The sequence below is a fragment of the Spermophilus citellus genome (genome assembly GCF_964194105.1).
Source record: "Spermophilus citellus genome assembly, contig: SCAFFOLD_204, whole genome shotgun sequence".
NCBI lineage: Eukaryota > Metazoa > Chordata > Mammalia > Rodentia > Sciuridae > Spermophilus > Spermophilus citellus.
Genome location: NW_027672991.1, coordinates 421,083 through 448,692, shown reverse-complemented (window position 1 = coordinate 448,692; position 27,610 = coordinate 421,083). Strand labels below are relative to the sequence as shown.

The 27,610-nt window shown below is 33.7% G+C and overlaps 1 protein-coding gene across 1 annotated transcript in view; it reads left to right on the top strand.

Annotated features, from left to right (window-relative positions):
* The window catches only part of LOC308640285 (zinc finger protein 732-like), a gene marked incomplete at both ends in the record, with an annotated part of 162,124 nt that extends 134,736 nt beyond the window's left edge, over positions 1-27,388 (top strand). The window contains 4 exons of the mRNA XM_081312242.1: positions 21,168-21,294; positions 25,545-25,664; positions 26,672-26,842; positions 27,384-27,388. Of these exons, the coding sequence (XP_081168368.1) occupies positions 21,168-21,294; positions 25,545-25,664; positions 26,672-26,842; positions 27,384-27,388 (423 nt within the window). The remainder of the gene's footprint in view (positions 1-21,167; positions 21,295-25,544; positions 25,665-26,671; positions 26,843-27,383) is intronic.
* Positions 27,389-27,610: the final 222 nt, after the last annotated feature.

The window sequence follows — 27,610 nt, the reverse complement described above, 5'->3', positions numbered from 1 at the left end:
AGATCATGCTGGAAAATCCCTTCTAGGGATAAACTGGGACCCTTGATCTCACTCCCCTTCTACCATGGTAAATTTTCAAACTGTTTGCTTTGGTCCCTTCTTCAATGACAAGGAAATCATGGTGAAATTTTGATGGGGTGTTATCATAGATGAACCTGAGAAAAGAGGCCATCTTTATAAGGAGGAATTTTATTTTTCAGTCTCTTATGTGCTGATCTGTATTTGCATTTTTTTCAAATTCTGCAGGTGTCCTTTTAAAAATATGCTTATATGTGAAATGTGACATTTATGTGACATCGATATAAAGCTGACAAGGTGTTTCATAGTATTTGTCAAACTGTATGGAATATGGCAAACAAAATGTGGCTGATTACCAGAAATGGTTATTTCTGGATGGAATTTCCAGGGTGTCCTATTACTGAACTACATCCTCAGCCCTTTTAAAAATTTTACTTTAAAAAAATTTAAAAATTTAAAATTTTTTCTTAATTTAATTTTTTAAAATTACTATTGCCTACATTTTTTTTTTAAATTTAGGCAGGGTTTCACTCAGTTGCTGGGGTCAGCTTCACAATTGTGATCCCCCTGCCTCAGTCTCTAGACCACTGTATATATGAGTTGTGTAGCACCACATGCATCCTATCTCACAATTTCTTTCTTTTTCTTTCTTTTAGATGTTTTTTATGTCATGATTTAATTTATATATATATATATATATATATATATAATTATTTATTATTTTTAAATACACAATAACAGTGGAATGTATTACACTCCTTATTAAACACATAGAGCACAATGTTTCATATCTCTGTGTATAAAGTATGTTCACATCAATTTATGCCATTATACATGTACTCATTTCTTTCTGCATTACAATTCTTAATGCACATATATACCACAATTTTTCATCTCTTTGTAAATAAGGTATGTTGACACCAAATTCAAGTCTTCATACATGTATTTTGAATAATGATGTTGACCATATCATTGTATAATGGTAACCGTCACATTCCACCATCCTTGCTAATCTTCTTCCCCCTCCATTTTCCTCCCACCCCTCTTCCCTATCTAGAATTAATCGAATCCTTCCATGATCTTCCTCCCTACACAACTGTGAGTCACCCCCATATATCAGAGAAAATATTTGGCATTTGTTTTTTTGGGATTGGCTAACTTCACTTAACATAATATTTTCCAACTCCATCCATTTACTGGCAAATGCCATGTTTTTATTCTCTTTTAGTGCTGAGTAATATTCCATTGTGTATATGTGCCACATTTTTTTTATCCATTCATCTACTGAAGGGCATCTAGGTTGGCTCCACAGTTTAGCTATTGGGTATTGTGCTGCTATAAACATTGATGTAGATGTGTCCCTGTAGTGTGCTGTTTTTAGGTCCTTTGGGTAAAGTCAAAGAAGAGGAATAGCTGGGTCAAATGGTGGTTCCATTCCCAGATTTCCAAGGAAACTCCATACTGCTTTCCATATGGCTGCACCAATTTGCAGTCCCACCAGCAATTTATGAGTGTGCCTTTTCCCCTACATCCTCGCCACCATTGCTGTTGTTTGTCTTCATAATAGCTGCAATTCTGACTGGAGTGACATGATATCTTAGTTTTTATTTGCATTTCTCTGATTGCTAGAGATGATGAACATTTTTTTCATATATTTGTTGATTAATTGTATATCCTCTTCTGAGAAGTGTCTGTTTAGGTCCTTGGCCCATTTGTTTATTGAGTATTTGTTTTTTTGGTGTTAAGATTTTTGAGTTCTTTATATACCCCAGAGATTAGTGCTCTATTTGATGTGTGAGGAGTCAAGATTTGCTCCCAGGATGTAGGCTCTCTAATGTGTTTTTTTTTTTTTGATAAAAAACTTTTTAGTTTGAATTCCTTTCATGTGTTGATTCTTGGTTTTAACTCTTGTGCTAAAGGAGTCTTATTAAGGAAGTTGGGGCCTAATCACACATGATGAAGATTAGGGCCTATCTTTGATTCTGTTAGATGCACAGTCTCTGGCTTAATTTCTAGGTCCTTGATTCATTTTGAGTTAACTTTTGTGCATGGTGAGAGATAGGGGTTCAATTTCATTTTGTTGCATATGGATTTCCAGTTCTCCCAGAACCATTTGTTGAAGATGCTATCCTTTCTCCAGTGCATGTTTTTGGCACCTTTGTCTAATATAAGGTAGTTGTGATTTTGTGGGTTGGTCTCTGTGTCCTCTGTTCTGTACCATTGGTCTACCAGCCTGTTTGGGTGCCAATACCATGCTGTTTTTGTTACTCTTGCTCTTTAGTATAGTTTAAGGTCTGGTATAGCAATACTACCTGCTTCACTATTCCTGCTAAGGATTGCTTTGGCTCTTCTGAATCTCGTATTTTTCCAGATGAATTTCATAATTGCTTTTACTATTTCCGTGAGGAATGTCATTGGGATTTTGATCAGAATTGCATTAAATATGTATAGTGCTTTTGGTAGTAAGGTCATTTTGATAATATTAGTTCTGCCTATGCAAGAGTAAGGTAGATCTTTCCATTTTTTAAGGTCTTTGATTTCTCTTTAGGGTTCTGTAGTTTTCATTGTATGGATCCTTCACCTCTTTTTTTGATTCCCAGGTATCTTTTTCTTGAGGATATTATGAATGGGGTAGTTTTCCTCATGTCCCTCTCAGAGGATTTGTCACTGATATAAAGAAATGCCTTTGATTTATGGGTGTTGATTTTATATTCTGCTACTTTGCTGAATTCTAGTTCTAGAAGTTTTCTCATGGAGTTTCTTTGGGTCTTGTAAGTACAGAATCATATCATCAGCAAATAGTGCTAGTATAAGTTCTTCTTTTCCTGTACTTATTCGTTCAATTTCTTTCATTTAATTGCTCTGGCCATTTTTTTAAGAACTGTGTTAAATAGAAGTGGTGAGAGAGGGCATCCCTCTCTTGTTCAGATTTTAGAGGGAATGCCTTCAATTTTTCTCCAATTAGAATGATGTTGGCCTGGAGCTTAGATTAGAGAGCCTTTACAATGTTGAGGTAAGTTCCTGTTATCCCCAGTATTTCCAGTGTTTTGAACATGAAGGGGTGATGTATTTTGTCAAATGCTTTTCTTCATCTATGGAGATGACCATATGATTTTTATCTTTAAATCTACTGATGTGACAAATTACATTTATTGGTTTCTCTATGTTGAACCAACCTTGCATCATGGGGATGAATCCCACTTGATCATGGTGCACGACCTTTTTGATATGTTTTTGTAATTGATTTGCCAGAATTTTATTCAGAATTTTTGCAGCTGTTTTTTAGAGATATTGGTCTGAAGTTTTCTTTCTTTGATGTGTCTTTGTCTGATTTTAAAATCAAGGTGATTTTAGCCTCATAGAATGAGTTTGGAAGTGCTCCCTCGTTTTCTATTTTACAAAATAATTTCATGAGTATTGGTGTTAGTTCTTCTTTAATGGTCTTGTATCCATTGAGTCATGGGCTTTTTTTGTTTGTTTTTGTTTTGGTTTTGGTTGGTAGGCTTTTGGTGGTGTCTTCTATTTCATTGCTTTAAAATGATCAGTTTAACTTGTGTATGTCATCCTCACTCAGTTTGGTTAAATTATATGATTGTAGACATTTGTTGATGTCTTCAGTATTTTCTGTTTTATTGGAGTACAAATTTTCAAAATAATTTCTAATTATCTTCTGTATTTCTCTAGTGTTCATGGTGAGATTTCCTTTCTCATCATGTAATTTGAGTTTTTCTATTTCTCTACATTAGTATGGATAAGGGTTTATCAAGTGTATTTATTTTTTTCAAAGATCCAACTTTTCATTTTGAAAATTTTAAAAAAATTAATGTATAAAAAATATATGGCACCAAAATGTATTATAATTCTTACTACACATCTACAGCACGATTTTTCATATCTCTCTAAAGTAGGTTGACACCAATTCATGTCTTCATACATGTACGATGGATAATGATGTCCATCATATTCCATCATCCTTGCTAATCCCCGCCCCCTCCCTTCCCATCCCTCTGACCAAAATATAATTCATCTATTCCTCCCATGCTCCCCCTCCCTACCCCAATATAGTCAGCCTTCTTATATCAGAGAAAACATTCAGCATTTGTTTTTTGGGGTTTGACTAACTTCATTTAGCATTATATTCTTCAATACCATACATTTACCTGCAGATGCCATGATTTTATTCTGTTTTTTTGCTGAGTGATATTCCATTGTGTACAGATGCCACATTTTCTTCATCCATTCATCCACTGAAGGGCATCTAGGTTTTTCAACAGTTTGGCTATTGTGAATTGTGCTGCTAAAATTATTGTGGCTGTGTCCCTGTAGTGTGCTGTTTTTAAGTCCTTTGGGTATAGACCGGGGAGTGGGATAGTTCGGTCAAATGGCAGTTCAATTCCCAGTCACTTTGTCAATTTTTAATTGCTTCTTTTGTTTCAATTTCTTTGATTTTAGCTCTGATTTTAATTATTTCTGTCATTTATTGCTTTTGGTGTTAATTAATTTTTTCCCTAGGGCTTTGAGATGTAATTTTAGGTCATTTATTTGACTTTTTCTTTTTTTAAGGAATGAACTCCATGCAATGAACTTTCCTCTTAGTAATGTCTTCATGGTTTCCTTGAGATTTTGACATGTTGTATCTGTGTCCTCATTCACCTCTAAGAATTTTTAAATCTCCTTTTGGATGTTTTCTGAAACCCATTGTTCATTTACTAGCATATTATTTAGTCTCCAGGTGTTGGAGTAGCTTCTATTTTTATCATTGATTTCTAATTTCATTCCATTATGATCTGATGGAATGCAGGGTAGTGTCTTTACTTTTCTGTATTTGCTTGGAGTTGCTTTTTGGCATGACATATGGTATATTTTAGAGAAGAATCCATTTGCTGCTGAGAAGAAAGTGTCTTCACCTGTTGAAGGATGAAATAGTCTATGTATGTCAGTTAAATCTAAGTTATTGATTGTATTATTGAGTTCTGTATTTTCTGTTTGGCTTTTGTTAGGAAGATCTATGCAGTGGTAAAAGAGGTGTGTGAAAGTCACCCAGAATTATGGTCTTGTGGTCTACTTGGCCCTTGAACTTGAGAAGAGTCTGTTTGAACATAGATGATCCATTGTTTGGGGCATAAATATTTATAATTGTTCTGTCTTGTTGGTGTATATTTCCCTTAAGCAGTATGAAAGGTCCTCCTTTATCCCTTCTTATTGACTTTCACTTGAAGTCCACATTATTTGATATAAGGATGGAAACCCCTGCTTGCTTCCACAGTCCATGTGAGTGGTATGTTTTTTAAAATATTTTTTTTGTAGATGAAACAATACATTTATTTTATTTATTGATTTTTATGTGGTGCTGAGGATCAAACAGAGGTCCTCACAGGTGCTAGGTGAGCACTCCACCACTGAGCCCCAGCCCCAGCCCAAGAGATATATTTTTTTCCAACCTGTCACCTTCAGTCTGTGGGTGTCTTTTCCTATGAGATGAGTCTCTTGGAGGCAGCATTTTGTTGGATCTTGTTTTTAAATCCAATCTGCCAGTCTTTTGATGGCTGAGTTTTTGAAATTAACATTCAGGGTTATTATTGAGACAGGATTTGTATTCCTAGTTATTTTTGGTATTTAACTTGATTTGGTTTCTCTTTGATGGGTTTTTCCTTTAGAGTGATATTTCCCTTTTCTAATTTTCATTCTTTTTCATTTCCTCCTCATGGAATATTTTACTAAGGATGTGCTGTAGTTCAGGCCTTCTAGTTGTAAATTCTTTTAACTTTTGTGTATCATGGAAGGTTTTTATTTTATCATAAAAATAGCATCTAAATATAAATTCAATTGCTGATCAAAATTTAATTTTGCTGGGTATGATTCTTGGTTGGCATCTGTTTCTTTCAGAGCTTGGTATATGTTGTTGTAGGATCTTGTAGCTTTCAGGTTCTCCGTTGAGAAATCAGAGATCCTGATTTGTTTCCCCCATATACAATCTGATTCCTTTCTCTTGTGGCTTTTAAAATACTCTGTTTCTCCTGTATGCTACGTGTTTTTCATTATGATGTGCATTGGTGTGGATCTGTTGTGATTTTGTTCATTTGTTGTCCTGTACTCTCCTTGTATTTGATTTTCCAATTCACTCTACATGTTTGGAAATTTTTACGATATTATTTCATTGAATAGATTTTCCATTTGTGTAGTTTGAACCTCTATGCCTTCCTCTATCCCAATAGTTGTTAAATTTGCTCTTTTCATGTTATCTTATAATTCTTGAATCTTCTGCTCATGGTTTGTTACCATCTTCACTGGGGTCAACTTTATTTTTTCAAGATTATATATTTTGCCTTCAATATCAGAGGTTCAGTCTTCCAAGTGATCTATTCTGTTGGAGATGCTTCCTATTGAGTTCTTAATTTGGTTTACTGTTTTCTTCATTTCAGGGATCTCTGTTTTTTTTTTTTTTCAGAATCTCTATCTCCTTATTGAAGGAAACTTTTGCTTTCTGTATTTGCTTATGTAGCTCTTTATCAAAATGATCCCATGTTGCCTGTATTTGCTCTTATATCTTTCTTTAATTCACAGAAAATTATGTACCTCCTCCACTCCTTCTCTGTTATTTCTCCTGCTGTTCTGACCATGGATTATAATAATGCAGCATCTTTGTTTGGGGCACATTCTTGTTGGTTTTTCATGAATCTTCCCTTCCATCTCTCTGTTTTCAAGGTGTTACAATTTTTATCCTGTAGGCTTATAGTGTCCCCAACGGGTTCCAATAACTTTCTATTTAAAAAAATTTATTTATCTTTTAAATACATGACAACAGTGGAATGCATTACAATCCTATTACACACAGAGCACAATTTTTCATTCCTCTGTATATAAAGTATATTCATGCTAATTTATGCCATTCTACATTTACTCATTCCTTTCTGCATTGCAACTCTTATTGAACACAATTTTCATATCTGTTTGTATTTAAGGTATGTTGGCACTGAATTCAAATCTTCATACATGTGTTTTTGAATAATGATGTTGATCATATTCCATCATCCTTTCTAATCCCCTTCCCCCTCCATTTTCCTCTCTCCCCTCTTCCCTATCTAGAATTAATCTAATCCTCCCATGCTCTCCCTCCCTACCCCACTGTGAGTCACTCCACATGTATCAGAGAAAATACTTGGCATTTGTTTTATTGGGTATTGGCTAACTTCATTTAACATAATATTCTCCAACTCCATCCATTTACTAGCAAGCACAATGTTTTTATTCTCTTTTAGTGCTGAGTAATATTCCATTGGTTATATATATCCCATTTTCTTTATCCATTCATCCACTGAAGGGCATCTATGTTGGCTCCACAGTTTAGCTATTGTGCATTGTGCTGCTGTAAACATTGATGTGGCTGTGTCCCTGTAGTATGCTGTTTTTAATCCCTTTGGGGATAGACTGAGGAGTGGGATAGCTGGGTCAAATGGTGGTTCCATTCCCAGATTTCCAAGGAATCTCCATACTGCTTTCCATATTGGCTGCACCAATTTGTATCCCCATCAGCAATGTATGATTGTGCCTTTTCTCCCACATCCTTGCCAGCGCTCATTGTTTATATGCATAATAGCTTCCATTCTGGCTGGAGTAAGATAAAATCTTAGTTTTGATTTGCATTTCTCTAATTACTATGTTGAACTTTTCATATATATTTGTTGTTCCGTTGTATATCATATTCTGAGAAGTGCTTGTTCAGTTCCTTGGTCCATGTATCGATTGAGTTATTTGTTTTTTTGTTTGTTTGTTTGTTTGTTTTTTGTGTGTATGTGTGTCAAGATTGAGTTCTTCATATACCCTAGAGATGAGGGCTATATGTGATGTGTGAGTGGTAAGAGTTTGCTCCCAGGATGTTGGCTGTCTCTTCACCTCACTGATTGTTTCTTTTGCTGAGAAGCTGTTCAGTTTTGATATGTCTACTTATTGATTCTTGGTTTTAATTCTTATGCTATAATAGTCTTATTAAGGATGTCGGGGGCTAATCCAACATGATGAAGATTTGGACCTACATTTTCCTCTCTTAGGTGCAGGGTCTCTGATTTAATTCCTAGTCCTTGATCCACTTTGAGTTGAGTTGTGTGCTTGATGAAAGAGAGGGTCTTAATTTTATTTTGCTGCATATGGATTTGCAGTTTTCCTAGCACCATTTGTTGAAAAGGCTCTTTTTTCTCCAATATGTTTTGGTACCTTTGTCTAGTATGAGATAACTGTACTTATGTGTGTTATTCTCTGTGTTCTCTTTTCTATACAGTTGGTCTACTTGTCTATTTTGGTGCAAGTACCACGCTGTTTTTGTTACTATTCCTCTGAAGAATAGTTTAAAGTCTGGTATAGTGATGCCACCTGCCTTCCTCTTCTAAGGATTGCTTTGCCTCTTCTGGTTGTCTTTGTTTTTCCAGGATTAATTTTTATTTCTTTTTCTATTTCCATGAGGAATGCCATTGGGATATTGATTGGAGTTGTATTAAATCTGTATAGTGCTTTTGGTAGCATGGTAATTTTGACAATATTAATTCTAACTATTCAAGAAGAAGGTAGAAATTTCCATCTTATAGGTCTTCTTTAATTCTTTTTATTTAGCATGTTGTAGTTTCCATTGTACAAGGCTTTTACCTCTTTTGTTAAATTAATTTAATCCCTTTCAATTCTCATTACCTTATTTTTTCCCTTCATTATTTTCCCCCATTATTCTCCCTCATCTATTTTATTAATCTTTTTATTCATATATGTATGATGCTTTCTAGATATACAGAAAGGTGTAATTCACAGTGGTATATTTTTATATACCCATGTTTTTTTTTAATTCATTTGATATTCTCCTCTCCTGTCACTCCCACCCAGTCTCCTTATACTCCGCTAATCTTCTCTATATCTTTATGATATCTAATTCTCCTTTCCCTTTTTGTTTTGCTGTAGCTGTCGCATGTGAAAGAAAACATTTGACCCTTGATCAGTCTGATTAATTTCGCTTAGCATGATGTTGTTAATTTCTGTTCATTTACTGACAAATGTCACAATTTATATATTCTTTATCGCTGACTAAAAACATATTGTGTGTATCACATTTTATTAATCAATTCCTCTATTTACTGGCATGGGAACTGCTTTCATAATTTGGCTATGGTGAATTAGGATGCTAGGAACAAAAATGTGGCTCTATCAAAATATAAAATTAATTACAATTACAGATAGCCAATATTCATGGCTACTCAGACATGCTTTTCTGATACAAATATAAGTCAGGCATAAGAAAACAATCCACTGTTGATCATTATATATAAGCAGTAGCATATTCAAATAAATGTTTCTCATTATGGAAGTAGTGTTACTTATTGGGCAAATATCACTTGCATTTTTGTTTGTTTTTTTTTAATTTTTTTAAATATAATTATTATTATTTTTGCTGTGGTTTTGACTTTTTTCTTGTGCCTGTTACAAATATGTTTTTTCTTCTTGCAAAATATAAGTAAAATCTAATTTACCATTTTTAAGTTTATAATCTCATAGCTTATACAGTAGCCATAATGTTGCAAAACGATCACCAGTGTTTAATTTCTGATATTTTTATACATAAAAAAAATCAGGTCCTTCTAACACCCATTTACATTCTCCCAAAGAATTAATTTTTGCATCCCTTGTCATTTTTAATGTTTTCTCATTTTTAGATTTTGTGTAAATTTTAATACTATTCTGTTCTACTGTTTAGATTTTGTGTAAATTTTAATACTGTTTTGTTCACTAGACAACATATTTTAGAAAGATAAAAGGCATAACAATTTTTCCTTATGGCTTTGAATTTTAAGAGCGGACTGATACATGGGCTCATCCAGGGCAGGGCTGTCAGTGTAGATTCCCTAAGTGGGCAGTTTGTACATTTCAGCTACAGTTCTTGGAACCACGGTGATTGAACTGGAGGAATAATTTGGAGACTTTATGAACTCCAAAGTAAATAAGGCTGGGAACTAAGCAGAAACATAAGAAAAGTAAAAATAAAAGTTTAAACAAATATTATTCTTAAGATACACTAGGGTCATGATTGATTGTTTTAACTTAATGACATTAGAAATTAATGGGGATTGGTAAAAAAAAATATTTCAAGTAGAACTTTTCAGACATTGAAGTTTCTACTACAGATAGGAGACACAGAAACCCACTGAATTCTGTGGTTTTCCAAGAAAATGACAGAGTAGATTTATGAAATATCTGTCAAATCTCACTATGTTATCAAGGCCTTAGTGGAAACTATTGCATTTGTTTTTGTGCTGCTGGTAATAAAACCCAAGGTCTTACACATGCTGAACAATTTCTGCACCACTTAACTACAACCATAGCTCCATAAAATATTATTATGTAAATGTGTCTGTAGGTGAAAACCTTACAGGTTATTTTGTATTTATGCATAGATTATATATAATTAATGAAATATAATTCATAATGTCACATAATTATTCATTAATATGACTCATTATAATAAATGATTTTAAAGATATATGCTTAAACTATAACTCTGCAGTATTTTATATATCTATAATTATAAATCTATGTTCATATACAGACATCTATAGAAAAACAGATGTACATACACAAATCTTATCTCCATGGATCTGTATATGTTTATTATAGTTTCAGATTATATCATTCTTATTATTGCTTCTTATAAGTTTCTAATACCATTATGTGTGATAGTGCCCATTTTTAAATTGCTTGTTATCTCGCTCAGTATTTTAAAAATATATTTAGTTATCAATGGACCTTTATTTGTTGTTAATTTATATGTGGTGCTGAAGATCAAACCAGTGCCTCATACAAGGTAGAAAATTGCTCTAACACTGAGCCAAAACTGCATCTCTTTTGCCGAGTTTTAAGAGCTCAATGTATTTTCTTTTTATTCCAGAACTTCATCATACATATATTTGGCAAATATTTCATTCAGCTTCTTCTCATTCAGTTAATAGCATACTTCAAAATACAGAATGGTTTTCAACAGAGGAAAAGTTTATTAACTTTCTCATTTATAGATCTTGCTTCTGGCTTTGTTCATGTCAAGGACAAAGCCATATAGAATTTTTGCTATGTTGTCTGACACAAGCTACAAATTTAACATTTTCTTTCAGATGAATGATTTAATTTTTCAAAAGTTGTAAGTTCTGTGTCTAATTCATTTCTTTGCATATAGATGCCAGGGTGTTCATAATTCATTAAAAAGATTATATCATCTCCCGGGAAATCCTGCCATCTCCTGTGTGTTTTTTGAGTTTATTTCTAGGTTTTCAGTTCTATTCCACTAATCTGTTTGTATACTCTTTGCCACATATCTCACCTTTTAGAGTACTGTAAGTTCATATTAAATCTCAGTGTCGGATATTTCAGTCCCATAAACTTATTCTACAGAATTGTTGACCATTCTATATGCCTGCATTCTCCATATACACTTTAGAAGCCATTTTTTTTATATTTGTGCAATAGGTTGTTACGATTTTATCATGGTTGTGTTTAATTCATTTACTAGAGTTGTATATAGCTGATATCTTAATATTGAATGCTTCTTTGTATGTTTGGTAGTTGTAGGGTCGCCCAATTTACAGGAAGTAGATCGGCAGTGTAGATGACATTCTGGGACTTATAAGTGACATCAGAATTAGGTGAAAGACTGCAATTTTGTGACGTGAAGTAGTGACACTTGTGCCAACCAGTGTCAAAAACAGTTGATTGATTGTATATCCTCTTCTGAGAAGTGTCTGTTCGGGTCCTTGGCCAATTTATTGATTGGATTATTATTTTTTTTTTTTTGGTGTTAAGACGTTTGAGTTCTTTATATACTCTAGAGATTAGTGCTCTATCTGATGTATGAGGGGTAAAAAATTGCTTCCATAAAGTAGGCTCTCTATTCTATTGAGTTTTTTTATAAAAAATCTTTAGTTTCAATCCATCTCATGTGTTGATACTTGGTTTTAATTCCTGTGCTATAGGAGTGTTATTAAGGAAGTTGTAGCCTAATCCCACATGATGGAGATTAGGGCCTACTCTTTCTTCTATTTGGAGAGTCTCTGGTTTAATTCCTAGATCCGTGATCCATTTTGAGTTAACCTTTATGCATGGTGAGAGAGAGGGATTCAATTTTATTTTGCTGCATATGGATTTACAGTTTTCCCAGCACCATTTGTTGAAGATGCTATCTTTTTTCCAGTGCATATTTTTAGCACCTTTGTCTAATATAAGATAATTGTGGTTTTGTGGGTTGGTCTCTGTGTCCTCTATTCTGGGCATCCACTGAAGGGCATCTAGGTTGACTCCATAGTTTAGCTATTCTGAATTGTGCTGCTATAAACAATGACCTGGCTGTGTCCGTGTAGTGTGCAGTTTTTAAGTTTTTTGGTATAGTCTGAGAAGAGAAATAGTTGGGCCAAATGGTGGTTCCATTCCCAGATTTCCAAGGAATCTCCATACTGATGTCCAAATTGGCTGCACCAATTTGCAGTCCCACCAGCAGTGTATGAGTGTGCCTTTCACCCACATCCTTGCCAACACTTCCTGTTGTTTGTCTTCATAATAGCTGCCCTTCTGACTGGAGTGAGATGGTATCTTAGAGTGGTTTTAATTTGAATTTCTACCAGCCTGTTTTGATGCCAGTACCATGCTGTTTTGTTGCTGTGGCTCTGTAGTGTATTTTAAGGTCTGGTATAGCAATGCTGCCTGCCTCGCTTTTCCTGCTAAGGATGGCTTTAGCTATTCTGGTTCTCTTATTTTTCCATATAAAGTTTATGATTGCTTTTTCTATTCCTATGAGGAATGCCATTGGGATATTCATCAGAATTGCATTAAATCTGTAGAGTGCTTTTGGTAGTAGGGCCATTTTGATAATATTAGTTCTACCTATTCAAGATCAAGTTAAATCTTTCCATCTTCTAAGGTCTTTAATTTCTCTTTAGTGTCTCCTAGTTTTCATTGTATAGATCCGTCACCTCTTGTTGATTCCCAATTTTCTTTTTATTCTTTGAGGATATTGTGAATGGGGTAGTATTTCTTATTTCTCTCTCAGAGGATTTGTCACTGATATACAGAAATGCCTTTGATTTGTGGGTGTTGATTTTATATCCTGCTACTTTGCTGAATTCTAGTTATAGAAGTTTTCTAGTGGAGTTTTTTGAGTCTTCTAGGTACAGAATCATATTATCAGAAAATAGTGCTAGTTTAAATTCTTTTCCTATACATATTCTTTTAATTTCTTTCATCTGTCTAATTGCTCTGGCCAGTGTTTCAAGAAGTATATTGAATAGAAGGGGTGAGAGAGGGCATCCCTGTCATTTTTTCGATGTTAGAGGGAATGGCTTCAGGTTTTCTCCATTTAGAATGATGTTGGCCTGAGACTTAGCATAGATAGCCTATAAAATGTTGAGGTAAGTTCTTGTTATCCCTAGTTTTTGTAGTGTTTTGAACAAGAAGGGGTGCTGTATTTTGTCAAATGCTTTTTCTGCATTTGTTGAGATGATCATAAGGTTCTTATCTTTAAATCTACTGATGTGATGAATTACATTTATTGATTTCTGTATGTTGAACCAACCTTGCATCCCTGGGATGAATCCCACTTGATCATGATGAACCATCTTTTTGATATGTTTTTGTATTTGATTTACCAGAATTTTACTCAGAATTTTTGCTTCTGTTTTCTAGAGGTATTGGTCTGAAGTACACTTTCTTTTCTGTGTTTGTCTGATTTTAGAATGAAAGAGATATTGGCCTTATAGAGTGAGTTTGGAAGTGCTCCCTCTTTTTATATTTCATGGAATAATTTGAGGAATATTGGCGTTAGTTCTTCTTTGAAGGTCTTGTATTCATTGAGTCCTGGGATTTATTTATTTATTTATTTTTGGTTGGTAGGCTTTGATGGTGTCTTCTATTTCATTGCTTGAAAATGATCTGTTTAACTTACTCTGTGTAAATCACATGATTCTAGACATTTGTTGATGACTTCAATATTTTCTGTTTTATTGCAGTACAAATTTTCAAAATAATTTCTAATTACCTTCTGTATTTCTCTAGTGTTCATGGTGATATTTCCTTTTTCATCATGGATTTTAGTAATTGGAGTATTTCTCTCCTTCTCTATAGTAGCATGGATAAGGTTTTATCAAATGTATTTGATTTTCAAAGAGCCAACATTTCATTTTGAAAATTTTTAAAAAAATTAAAAATATATGGCAGCGGAATATATTACAATTCTTATTACACATACAGCAGAATTTTTCATATCTCTGTATATAAAGTAGGTTGACATCAATTCGAGTGTTCATACGTGTACTTTGGATAATGCTGTCTATTGTATTCCACCATCCTTGCTAATCCCTTTCCCCTCCCTATTTCTCCCACCACACTGCCCTAAATAGAATTCATCTATTCCTCCCATGCTCCCCCTCCCTACCCCAGTATGAGTTAGCCTCCTAATATCAGAGAAAACATTCAGCATTTGTTATTTCGGGTTTGGCTAATTTCACTTAGCATTATCTTCTCCAATGCCATCCATTTACCTGCAAATGCCATGATTTTCTTTTCTTTTATTGCTTACTAATATTCCATTGTGTACAAATGCCACGTTTTCTTTATCCATTCATCCACTGAAGGACATCTATGTTGGCTCCACAGTTTAACTCTTGTGAATTGTGCTGCTAAAAACATCGTGACTGTGTCCCTGTAGTATGCTGTTTTTAAGTTCTTTGGTTATAGACCAGGGAGTGGGATAGCTGGGTCAAATGGTGGTTCCATTCCCAGTCACTTTGTCAATTTTTATTTGCTTCTTTTATTCCAATTTCATTGATTTCAGCTCTGATTTTAATTCTTTTCTGTCCTTTACTGCTTTTGGTGTTGATCAATTGTTTTTCCTAGGGCTTTGAGATGTAATTTTATGTCATTTATTGACTTTCTCTTTTTTTAAGGAATGAACTCCATGCAATGAAGTTTCCTCTTAGTAATGCCTTCATAGTGTCCCAGATATTTTGATATGTTGTATCTCTGTCCTCATTCACCTCTAAGAATTTTTAAATCTCCTCTTTGATGTTTTCTGCAACCCATTGTTCATTCACTAGCATATTATTTAGTCTCCAGGTATAGGAGTAGCTTCTATTTTTATCATTGATTTCTAATGTCATTCCATTATGATCTGATAGAATGCAGGGTAGAATCTTTACTTTTCTGTATTGCTTAAAGTTCGTTTTTGACATGACATATGGTCTATTTTAAAGAAGGATACATTTGCTGCTGAGAAGAAAGTGTCTTTGCCTGTTGAAGGATGAAATAGTCTATGTATGTCAGTTAAATCTAAGTTGTTGATTGCATTATTGAGTTCTATAGTTTCTGTCTGGAAGATCAATCCAGTGGTAAAAGAAGATCAATCCAGTGGGAAAAGAGGTGTGTTAAAGTCACCCAGAATTATTGTCTTGTGGTCTACTTGGCCCTTAAACTTGAGAAAAGTCTGTTTGAACATAGATGCTCCATTGTTTTGGGGGTGTGTATATTTATAATTATTCTGTCTTGTTGGTGTATGGTTCCTTTAAGTAGTATGTAGTGTCCTTCTTTATCCCTTTTGATTAACTTTCACTTGAAGTCCACATTATTTGATATAGGAATGGAAACCCCTGCTTGCCTCCACAGTATATGTGAGTGGTAGGTTTTTTAATATTTTTTGTATATGGACACAATACCTTTACTATTTAGTTTTATGTGGTGCTGAGGATCGAATACAGGGTCCCACATGTGCTAGGCTAGTGCTCTACCACTAAGCCCCAGCCCCAGCCTGAGCGATATATTTTTTTCCAACCTGTCACCTTTAGTCTCTGGGTATCTTTTCCTATGAGATGAGTCTCTTGGAGGCAGCATATTGTTGGTCTTTTTTTAATCCAATCTGCCTGTCTTTTGATTGCTGAGTTGGAACTAAACTTTCAGGGTTATTATTATTTATTTAACCCCCTCAGGATTGTTATTGAGACAAGATTTGTATTCCCAGTTATTTTTGTTTATTTTTGGTATTTAACTAAGTCAGTTTCTCTTTGATAGGTTTTTCCTTTAGAGTGATACTACCCTTTTCTGATTTTTTATTGTTGTTCATTTCCTCCTCATGGAATATTTTGCTAAGGATGTTCTGTAGTGCAGGTTTCTGGTTGTAAATTCTTTTAAATTGGTGTATGATGGAAGGTTTTTATTTTCTCAAAAAATAACATCTGAATTGAAATCTAATTGCTAATCAAAATTTAATTTTGCTGGGTATGATTCTTGGTTGGTGTCCATTTCTTTCAGAACTTGGTTTATATTGTTGCAGGATCTTGTAGATTTCACGGTCTCAGTTCAGAAATCAGAGATCCTGATTGGTTTTCCCCATATGTAATTTGATTCCTTTCTCTTGTGGCTTTTGAAATGCTCTGCTCCTCCTGTATGCTAGGTATTTTCATTATGATGTGTGTTGGTGTGGACCTGTAGTGATCTTGTTCATTTGGTGTCCTATTTGATCCTTCTATTTGATTTCCCAATTCACTCTACATGTTTGGAAATTTTTCTGGTATTATATCACTGAATAGATTGTCCATTTCTGTAGTTTAGATCTCTATGCTTTCATCTATCCCAATAGTTGTTAAATTTGGTCTTTTCATATTATCTCACAATTCTTGAATCTTCTGCTCATGGTTTTTTACCATCTTCACTGGGGTCAACTTTATTTTTTCAAGATTATATATTTTGCCTTCAATGTCAGAGGTTCTGTCTTCCAAGTGATCTATTCTGTTGGAGATGCTGCCTATTGAGTTCTTAATTTGGTTTACTGTTTCCTTCATTTCAAGGATCTCTGTTTTTTTCTTTTTTTCAAAATCTCTATCTCCTTATTGAAGGAATCTTTTGCTTTCTGTATTTGCTTATGTAGCTCTTTATCAAAACGATCCTTTGCTGCCTGTATTTGATCTCATATCATACTTTAATTCACAAAAATATTATGTACCTTCTCCCATTTATCCTGCTATTCTGACCATGGATTCTTATAATGTTGCATCTTTGTTTGGTGCACATTATTTCTTGGTTTTTCATATTGTTCATGCATATTCCCTTCCAGCTCTGTGTTTTTAAGATATATAGCCATGTAGGCTTAGAGTTTCCCCAATAGGTTTCAGTACATTTCTTTTAAAAAAATATTTATTTTTTAAAATATAGAACAACAGTGGAATGCATTACAATTCTTATTACACACATAGAGCACAATTTTTCATATCTCTGTACAGAAAGTATATTCATGCTAATTTATGCCATTATATATGTACTCATTTCTTTGTGCAATACAACTCTTAATACACATATATATCACAATTTTTCATATCTCTGGTTGTATATAAGGTATGTTGGCACCAATTTGTGTCTTAATACATGTACTTTGGATAATGGTGTCATCACATTCCACAATCACTGCTAATCCCCTGCCTCTTCCCCTCCCCTCCAACCCCTCTGCCCTATGTAGAATTCATCTATTACTCCCATGCTCTCCCTCGCTATCCCACTATACTCAGCCTCCTTATATCAGAGAAACCATTCAACATTTATTTTTTGGGTTTGCCTAACTTCATTTCTCCAATACCACCCATTTACATGCAAGTGCCATGATTTTATTATTGCTGAGTAAAATTGCATTGTGTATATATGCCCCATATTTTTATCCATTCATCCACTGAAGGGCATCTGGGTTGGCTCCACAGTTTGCTATTCTGCATTGTACTGCCATAAACATTGACATGGCTGTGACCCTGTAGTATGCTGTTTTCAAGTTCTTTGAGAATAGTCCGAGAAGAGGAATAGCTGGGTCAAATGGTTTTCATTCCCATATTTCGAAGAAATCTCTATACAGTTTTCCATGTTGTTTGCACCAATTTGCAGTCCCACCAGCAGTGTATGAGTGTGCCTTTTCCCCCACATCCTTGCCAACACTTGTTGTTTGTCTTTATGGTAGCTGTCATTCTGACTGGAGTGAGATGATATCTTAGAGTGGTTTTGATTTGCATTTCTCTAATTGCAAGAGATGATGAACTTCTTAAAAAAAATTTGTTGATTGATACTACATAATTTTCTGAAAAGTGTGTGTTCAGGTCCTTGGCCAAATTGTTGATTGGATTATTGTTTTTTTTTTTTTTTTTGGTGCTTAGCATTTTGAGTTCTTTATATACTAGATATTCTCTATCTGATTGTGAGGGGTAAAAATCTACTCCCAGGGTGTAGGCTCTCGGTTCACCTCAGATTTTTTTTTCTGAGAAGAAACTTTTTAGTTTGAATCCATCCCATTTGTTGATTCTTGGTTTTAATTCTTGTGCTATAGGCATCTTATTAAGGAAGTTGGGGCGGCCTAGCCCCATGTGATGAAGATTATGGCCTACTTTTTCATCTATTAGATGCAGAGTCTCTGGTTAAAACCTAGGTCCTTGATCCAATTTGAGTTGAGTTTTGTGCATGGTGAGAGATAGGGTTTTCATTTTATTTTTTGAAAATGTATTTCCAGTTTTCCCAGCACCATTTGTTGAAGAGGCTATCTTTTCTCCAATCCATGTTCTTGGCACCTTTGTCTAATGTAAGATAATTGTAATTTTGTGAGTTAGTCTGTGTGTCCTCTATTCTGTACCATTGGTCTACTGGCCTGTTTTAGTGCCAATACCATGCTGTTTTTGTTACTATTGCTCTGTAGTATAGTTTAAGGTCTGGTATAGTCATACCACCTGCTTTGCTCTTCCTGCTTATAATTACTTTAGCTATTCTGGGATTCTTATTTTTCCAGATGAATTTCATGATTGCTTTTTCTATTTCTATGAGAAATGTCATTGGGATTTTGAACAGAATTGCATTAAATCAGTATAGTGCTTTTGGTTGTATGGTAGTGTTGATAATATTAATTATGCCTATGCAAGAGTAAGGTAGATCTTTCCATCTTCTAAGGTCTTCTTTGATTTCTTTCTTTAGGGTTCTGTAGGTTTCCTTGTATAGATCTTTCACCTCTTTTGTTAAGTTGATTCCCAAATATCTTATGTTTTCTTTTTTTGAAGTTACTGTAAATGGGGTAGATTTTCTTATTTCCTTCTTGAGGCTTTGTCACTGATGTACAGAAATGCCTTTTTTTTCATGTGTGTTAATTTTATATCCTGCTGTTTTGCTGAATTCATTTTTAGTTCTAGAAGTTTTCTGGTGGTGCTTTTGGGGTCTTCTAGGTATAGAATCGTATTTTCAGCAAATAGTGCTAATTTAAGTTCTTTTCCTGTAGTTTTTTTTTTAATTTCTTTCATCTGTCTAATTGCTCTGGCCAGTGTTTCAAGAAATATGTTGAATAGAAATGGTGAGAGAGAGCACCCCCTGTCTTGTTCCAGTTTTTTGAGGGAATGCCTTTAGTTTTTCTCCCTTTAGAATGATGTTGGCCTTAGGCTTAATGTAGAGAGCTAATATGATGTTGAGGTATGTTCCTGTTGTCTCAAGTTTTTCTAACTTTTTGAACATGAAAGGGTGCTGTATTTTGTCAAATGTTTTTTTCTGTGTCTCTCGAGATGATCATATGATTCTTATTTTTAAGTCTATTGATGTGATGAATTACCTTTTTTTGATTTACATATGTTGAACCAACCCTGTATTTCTGGACAAACCCCACTTGGTCTTGGTGCACGACCTTTTTAATATGTTTTTGTATTTAATTTGCCAGAATTTTATTCAGATTTTTTGCATCTATATTCATTCGAGATATTGGCCTGAAGTTTTCTTTCTTTCATTTGTCTCTGCCTGTTTTGGGGATCAGGGTGATATTGGCCTCATTGAATGAGTTTGGACGTGCTCCTTCTTTCTCTATTTTCTGAAATAAATTTAAGAATATTGGTATTTTGAATTTCTTCTTTATATGTCTTGTTTAACTCAGCAGTGTATCTATCTGGGCCTGGGCTTTTCTTGGTTGATAAGCTTCTGATGGCATCTTGTATTTCATCAATTAATATTGGTCTGATTAAATTGTGTATGTTTCCTGATTCAATCTGGGCATATCATATGACTTAAGAAATTTGTTGATGCCTTCAATGTTTTCTATTTTCTTGGGGTATACATTTTCAATATAATTTCTAAATATCCTGTCTATTTCTGTACTGTCTGTTGGGATATTGCCTTTTTCATCATGTATGCTGGTAATTTGAATGTTCTCTCTCCTTCTTTTTATTAGAATAGCTAGGGATCTGTCAGAGAACCAACTGTTGTCAAGGTTTAATTTTGTTTCTTTTTATTCAATTTCAGTTCTAATTTTAATTATTTCTTGCCTTCTACTGCTTTTGCTGTTGATTTGTTCTTCTAGGCTTTGAGATGAAGTATGAGATCAATTATTGACTTTTTATTCCTTTAAGGACTGAATTCCATGCAATGAAGTTTCCTCCTAGTACTGCTTTCATAGTGTCCAAGAGATTTTGATATGTTGTGTCTTTGTTCTTTTTTACCTCTAAGAATTTTTTAATCTCCTCCTTGAAATGTTCTGTAACCCATTATTCATTCTATTGTACCAAATTGATTCACTCATTGAACTGCTTATAGAACTTGAAATATTTCAAGTTTTTCTTTTCACAAGGTAGAAGTGTCACTTTGCATGTTTCCAAACATTAATATTTTATGAATATTTTACACATTGGGAATGTGTCATGGATGATACTTGAAACTAATTGTATAGGGGATCTCAATCTATCTCATGGATAGAAAGCAGAGGGAATAGGAACCAGACCATTTTTAAAAGTTTTTTTAGCAGTATTTTTGTCTCCCTTGTGCACAATCTCCTTCTGGGAATATCTTTGAGAAGTCTGATTTGCATTTGGAATTTCTGCCAAATTTCACATTCACTGATGGCAGAAAAGTTAGGATTTGGGCTTTTATTCATTGCTTGGATTATGATATATATCCTTCACTTCACTCTGATATGGAATATATATACTGTTTTTAGACTTATGTATTTTCCTCTGAATTAGATAATGCAAAGTATCTTATTCCATAATTAAAGTCACTCTCCTACATGACAGTCAGTTCTACTAACACTTAATTCATATTAAAAACTGAATAATGGTTTGGTCCATGTTCTATTGATCTAACAATTTTTATTTCAGGAGCCATTGACATTCGGGGATGTGGCTATTGATTTCTCTAAGGAGGAATGGGAATGCCTGGATCCTGCTCAGCAGAATTTATATAGAGAAGTGATGTTGGAGACCTACAGCAACCTAGTCTTTGTGGGTGAGCATAACTTTCCTTCAAAATTCCTAATTATCATTATTTAGTTTTCTTCCCTTGAAGTATATCTTTTGGGAACTACTCCACAAGAATGTGTTGCAGATTTATGCTTTCAATAAAGAAGACGGGGTAGTTCTTGGTGCTGACAAGACAATGTTAATGATGTTTATTTTCATCCTTAATGTTTTCCTTTGCTGGCATGATATATATCTTTCACTTGACATATGGTTGACTTAGAGCAATGCAGTGATGTCAAATCCTGTGGCCCACATATAGTAGAGGACATAGTTGAGGTAGAGGAGGAAGTCTAAATTCAAAAAGGTTCATTGAGACATTATCCAGCAGAAAACATTTTTTAGAAGCTTTGAATTTTTTCTCTTGTTATCATAGAAAAACCTGTCCTGTGTTTTGTGCTTTAAAATTATGTAGTATCCTGCTTTTCCTCCAGTAATATTTCCATACATTCAAATTAACAACAAAACACTCTCCTTGCCTTGTGAGTGTCAATATTATCTGACAGCTCTTCCATAATTTAAAAAATATTTTTAGTTGTTAATGAATTTCCTATTTATCCATATATGATACTGAGAATTGAACCCAGGGCCTCACATATTCTAGACAAGCTCTCTAACACTACTCTACAACTCCAGCCCTTCTTCCATTATTTACAGGAAAATATTGCACACTTATGGAGACCTCTAGGTCCACCCATTGTAATACATTACTATCATAACTCAGTGTCTCTAATCTTATTTGTATTTTTTTTCACTAAAATTTCCTTATTACTCTTCTTTCCAATATGTGTAATGGATTTTCTGTGAAATTATCTGCCATGGAATGAATGTCAAGTTGGACAAAGACTGCTGTTTTGAGAGATGGTGTAAGTTTTATTTGAGTTAGAGGATTTGTAAAATAATACATCTGTGGATATTTAAAATTTAGTTGTTTTTTTCTCTTTTTTAATTGTGTACAGTAGGTTCCATGTTATAGACTGGGTTTCCTCATATAAATTAATTGCTTCACAAACTAAGATATGTATGATTCTTGTTTGTATTGCCAACAATATTATATGTGCTTTTGCTTGTATAAATATTAAGCCTCTTTTGTCCATGACTTTTGTATTTTATCTTGATTGGCTTTTCATTCTGCCCATGTATGTAACAATTGAAGTTTTCTATGTGTAATTGTATTGGGGATTGATGGCTATGATACTCTCATGCTGAACTACACCCCGAGCTCCTTTTCACTCATATTTGGAGAGAGGTTCTCACTAAGTTATTGAGGATGTCTTGAAATTGCAATTCGCCTGCCTCAGACTTCCTAGTAGTTGAGATTACATGCATGCTCATCATTTGTATATTGATGAGCTTGTTCTTATTTCAAGGATAAAGACCACATTATTTTAAATGTAGCTTTGAGAAATGTTGCAATTCTCTTTATCTATTAATTTTCAGTGTAATCAAAACCACAAAGTAAAACTTACTGTCTCCAAAATTGTAAATATACAGTTCAGTAACATTAATTCAAATTGTTATGCAATATATCTCTACAAAGTTTACATCTCAAAAAAAAAAAAAAAAAACCAACAATGCCTCGGAAGCAAGGGCTCATTTCTGTCTCTCATCACAAAACTATTCCCTTTTCTTCAGAAGCTTCTTTTTTAGTTTAGAGATGTCATGTTCGTAGAATTCTGCAGTATTCTTTCTGTGACATTTCAGTTAACCTAGTGTACATACATTTTGTAAAATATATAATTAGAATAAATTCTTTGACTTCAAAGTTCTGTAGTTTTATATTCCAATATGGCTCATCGTTCTTTTCAAGGGATATTTGGTTTGCATCCCCCATGATGGCTCTGTTGAATAACAATGTAACAACACTGGTGTGCAATGTTTTTAATTTGCTATTGATGTGAGGGCTTATTGCCACACTCACTAAGAACTCCATCTACTGACTCCATGTTTGCATTTACCATTAAATGCTATAACTTTTAGTATATTTTTTTAGCAGGGAAAGAATCTTATTTGTATTTTGGGGGATAAGCATACAATTTAAAGGATAGATTTCTCTGCAAAAAAATTTTTAACAATGGGAGGTTAATGAATATTACATGGAGCCTCTAGTTAACTTTAAGTAGGATAAACATCTTTAAATTTAATCTTTCAATTTTGAACAACAGCATGCCCAAGAGTGTTCAATCAACTGACACATATTTAGGGATTTTTGAAAATCCCTACCACTTTTGACTTCAAATATTTATTCCATGTTGGTTACAAAATAACTATCACTTAAATATTTATTAACCTTTGTTTTAATATATAAAATTGATCTAACCAGCATAATATCCCACTTGTGATTAAGAACAGGGATTCTATGTCTATAGTAGTTTCAAAATATTTTCAAAGTCTTATGCTTTGCAATTACCATTTTGCTTCACTGTATTTCCCTTTTCAGTAAGTGGGGATTGATGTCTCTTAGTATTACAGTGATTCTTTGTTTTCATTCAACCCTCTCAGTGTTTTCTTTGTGTGTTTGGGAAGTATGAAGTACGTAGCGAATGTATTTACTCTTAATTCAGAACCTAGGGAAAGGGTCCTTTTCTCTCTTTTGCCTCTTTTCAAAGTTTTTTTTTTTTTTTTAATTTAAAACGTCTTGTATGTCCTATAACTGTCTTAAACTATGTTTTGTGTACTATAACTTAGACAGCCCAGGTTTTGTTCGATCACTTTTGTATGTGTCATTATTATATCCTTTTGCTTTCAGTATGTGTGTGTTCTTAGATTTAGAGTATCCTGTAGACTACTTACAGTTGCAATATTTAGAGTTAATTCAGATATCCAAGTTTTGTTTTGATCAGAATTTTGCAATCTTGCAGTTGCCAACAAAAACTCTAAAAATGAATCTCCTACTCATAATTTGTATGAGTATCAACTTGACTTCACTTTATTAAAAAACTGAATATATTTATGTGTCCTTTTAAAATTATATTATTGTTACAGTTATATATGCCTATTAACAGTATTGTTATTATGCTTTTTTCTTTCAAATTCTATTGCAAAATTACATGTTTGGAGACCCATCATTACATTAAAATAGAATTGTTTTTGCCAAAAAATAGTTAAAATTTCATATGACTTATGATGCTGTGCACTTACGTTTTATTATGGAGGATTACCTTTAGTATTTTTGGAGAACAGATCCAGTGATGATGAATAGTGTGTGTATTTTTATACGTTTAAAGACTTCATTTTCTTTCTCTTTTGAAAGGTAGTATCTGTGAATATAATGTCTTGGTTGATAATTTTATTCTTTCATCCCTTGAATATAGATAGACTCAAATTCCTTCCTGTGTTGTGAGGATTCGACTAAGGATTTCACAATTATATAGTTACACATTTCTAGATGACCCATCTTTTTCCCTTGGATGCTCTCAGTATTCTGAGTTTTTAAACTTGGATTAAAACCTACTTTGAGTCTTTACAACTTGGAGAAAACTGAGCTGCTTGGATGTTTCATTTTTCCTATTTTCTGAGATGTGTTTATTAGTACTGGAAAGAGAACTTAAGGGCGATTTAGCACTTTGCATTTTTTACTTTGTCTGGCCTTCAAAATGATCCTCTAGCTCAACCTCCTATGTTGCTGTGTACAACCACTCCTGACTCTTTCAGACGTTTTCTAAAGAAAGTCTTTAAACATACACTTTCTGCTTATTACTATTAACAAATCTTGACTAATTTTTATTCTGGTTTTTGTGTGTTGGTTTAGTTCAGTAAACTTCTTTTAAATGATAACTGACTATTCCCTTTGAGTAATTCATAACTTTCCTTACAGTTGATTTAGCCATGTTGTTTTCTATTGGTAAGCAGGAAGCCCTTTTTGAACAGTCAACAAATATTCACATGTTTCATATTTTTATATTTTAATGAAACAGAAAAAAGTTGGTAGATTTTAAAAATATATTCTGAAGGAGGAAAATCTTTGTGTAACACAATGTATTTTTCTCTACTATATTACTCTCCATAGTAATGTACTCATCTTGCATACTGTGAACACAAAGAGGATTAGGAAAATTTTCAAAGTAGTTTTCTGTGTGTATTTTTATTTGATTTATATATTTCTACAGTAATGATAGACTTGGATTTAAAAATCCACTCCCCTGTTGATGTTATTTTTTGCTGTAATTTCTTAGGTTTGCAAAATATACTCAGCCCAGTACAGTAAGTAAACATGTTTGCTATTTTTGTTTATTACAGCCATGACTTCTCATCATCCTCAAGAAATTTTACCAGAGCAGGGAATAAAAGAGAGAGAAGGAAGATATGGAAAGTATGACTTTGACTATTTACAACCAAGAAAACAATGGGAAAATATAGGTGAGAGTAAATTTCAAAAATTGTATTGTAATAGACAAAATCAATCATTAGTACCTATTTATGATAAAAATTTGATGGTCAAAAGACACCAGAGAAAATTAATATCTGAAACAAAAATTCAATGTATTCCAATTATTTTGAGGAGTTTTATATGTATTTTAAGAATAAATCCATAGCCATTTTTGAACTGAAAGGCAAAGTGGAAAATTTGAAATCTAGTCCATGCATCAGTTTTTAACTTGGCCAATTATAAAAGTAGCACTGAGTTAAAATTCCAGTCAAACATTTGCACAGAAAAGATATTTCTAAAAGTGAATCTTTTGGAAGTTTCTTTATAAAATGTCCATTTTTCTGAAACAAAAGATGAATTTCTCCTTGTGCCCAAATGGACAAAATATTAAAATTTGTAGAAAAATTTCTACTTCCCCACTATTGCTCAATGACAATTCTGATACAGATTTCTGGAAAGTGTACTATATAGATAATGCTATAAGTAACACAAGAAGCAATGTCTCTACCCTGAGTAATGACCAGTATATTTACATTGGTGATAAAAATTATGACTATAGAGAAATCCTAATTCTTTTCTAAAGGAAATTTACCAAGATGAAAAATGTAGGAAAGTCTTGCTTCAGTGATCAAAAACTAGTATTAATTAAAATATTCATAGCGAAGGCAAAACTTGCAAGTGTAAGACATGTGAAAGGGCTCTTAACCACAGTGCAGAGCTTGCTTAATGCAAGAGAATTTATAGAGAAAGAGAGCCTGATAAGTATAGAAGGTATTGAGAAGGCAAATGCTTTGATATATTTTTTAAACACAGCAGATACTATGACAGTGATAAATTCTACAAATTTAAAGAATGTGAAAAAACTTTTAGTAAAAAGTTACAACTTGTTAACTATCAGAGGTTTATACTGAAGGAAAGACCTGTAAATATAAAAAGTGTGGGAAAGCCTTAAAAAGTTTTTCAACCCTTACTCAACATTAAAAAATTTATTCTGCAGAGAAGACCTACCAATGTGAAGAATGCAATGCACTCAAGAACTTTACTCAACATCACAGTGTTCATACAGAAGATATGCCATGCAAATGCAAAGAATGTGACAAAACTTCTAATGAAAGCTCCAATCTTATTTGTCACCAGTGGACACACCCTGGAAATTTGCCCTACATATGTAAACAATTGTGCAAAGGTTTCAGTCGAAAACCAAGCCTTAAAAATTACCACAAAATTCATACTGGAGAGAAGCTCTTCAAATGTAAAGTATGTGGAAAAAGTTTTAATAGAAATTCACATCTTGATTGCCACAACAGGATTCATACTGGAGAAAAGCTCTACAAATGTAAAGTGTGTGGCAAAAGTTTTAATACAAACTCACATCTTGATCGCCACAACAGGATTCATACTGGAGAGAAGCCCTACAAATGTAAATTGTGTGGCAAAAGTTTCAGTCAAAAATCATCACTTACTCATCACCATCGAATCCACAGTGGAGAGAAGCCCTACAGGTGTAAAGAGTGTGGTAAAGGTTTTAATAGCATCTCACATCTCTATTGCCACAACAGGATTCATACAGGGAGAAGCCCTACAAATGTAAAATGTGTGGCAAGAGTTTTACTCACATATCATCACTTACTCAGCACCAGCGAATTCACACTGGAGAGAAGCCCTCCAGCTGTGAAGAATGTGGCAAAGCTTTTAGTAGCATCTCACAGCATAATTGGCACAAAAATATTCATACTGGAGAGAAGCCCTACAAATGTAGTGTGTGGCAAAAGTTTTTATACAAACTCGCATCTCTATTACCACAACAGGATTCATACTGGGGAGAAGCCCTACAAATGTACAGTGTGTGGCAAGAGTTTCAGTCAAAAATCATCACTTACTCAGCACCAGCGAATCCACACTGGAGAGAAGCCCTACAAATGTAAAGAATGTGGAA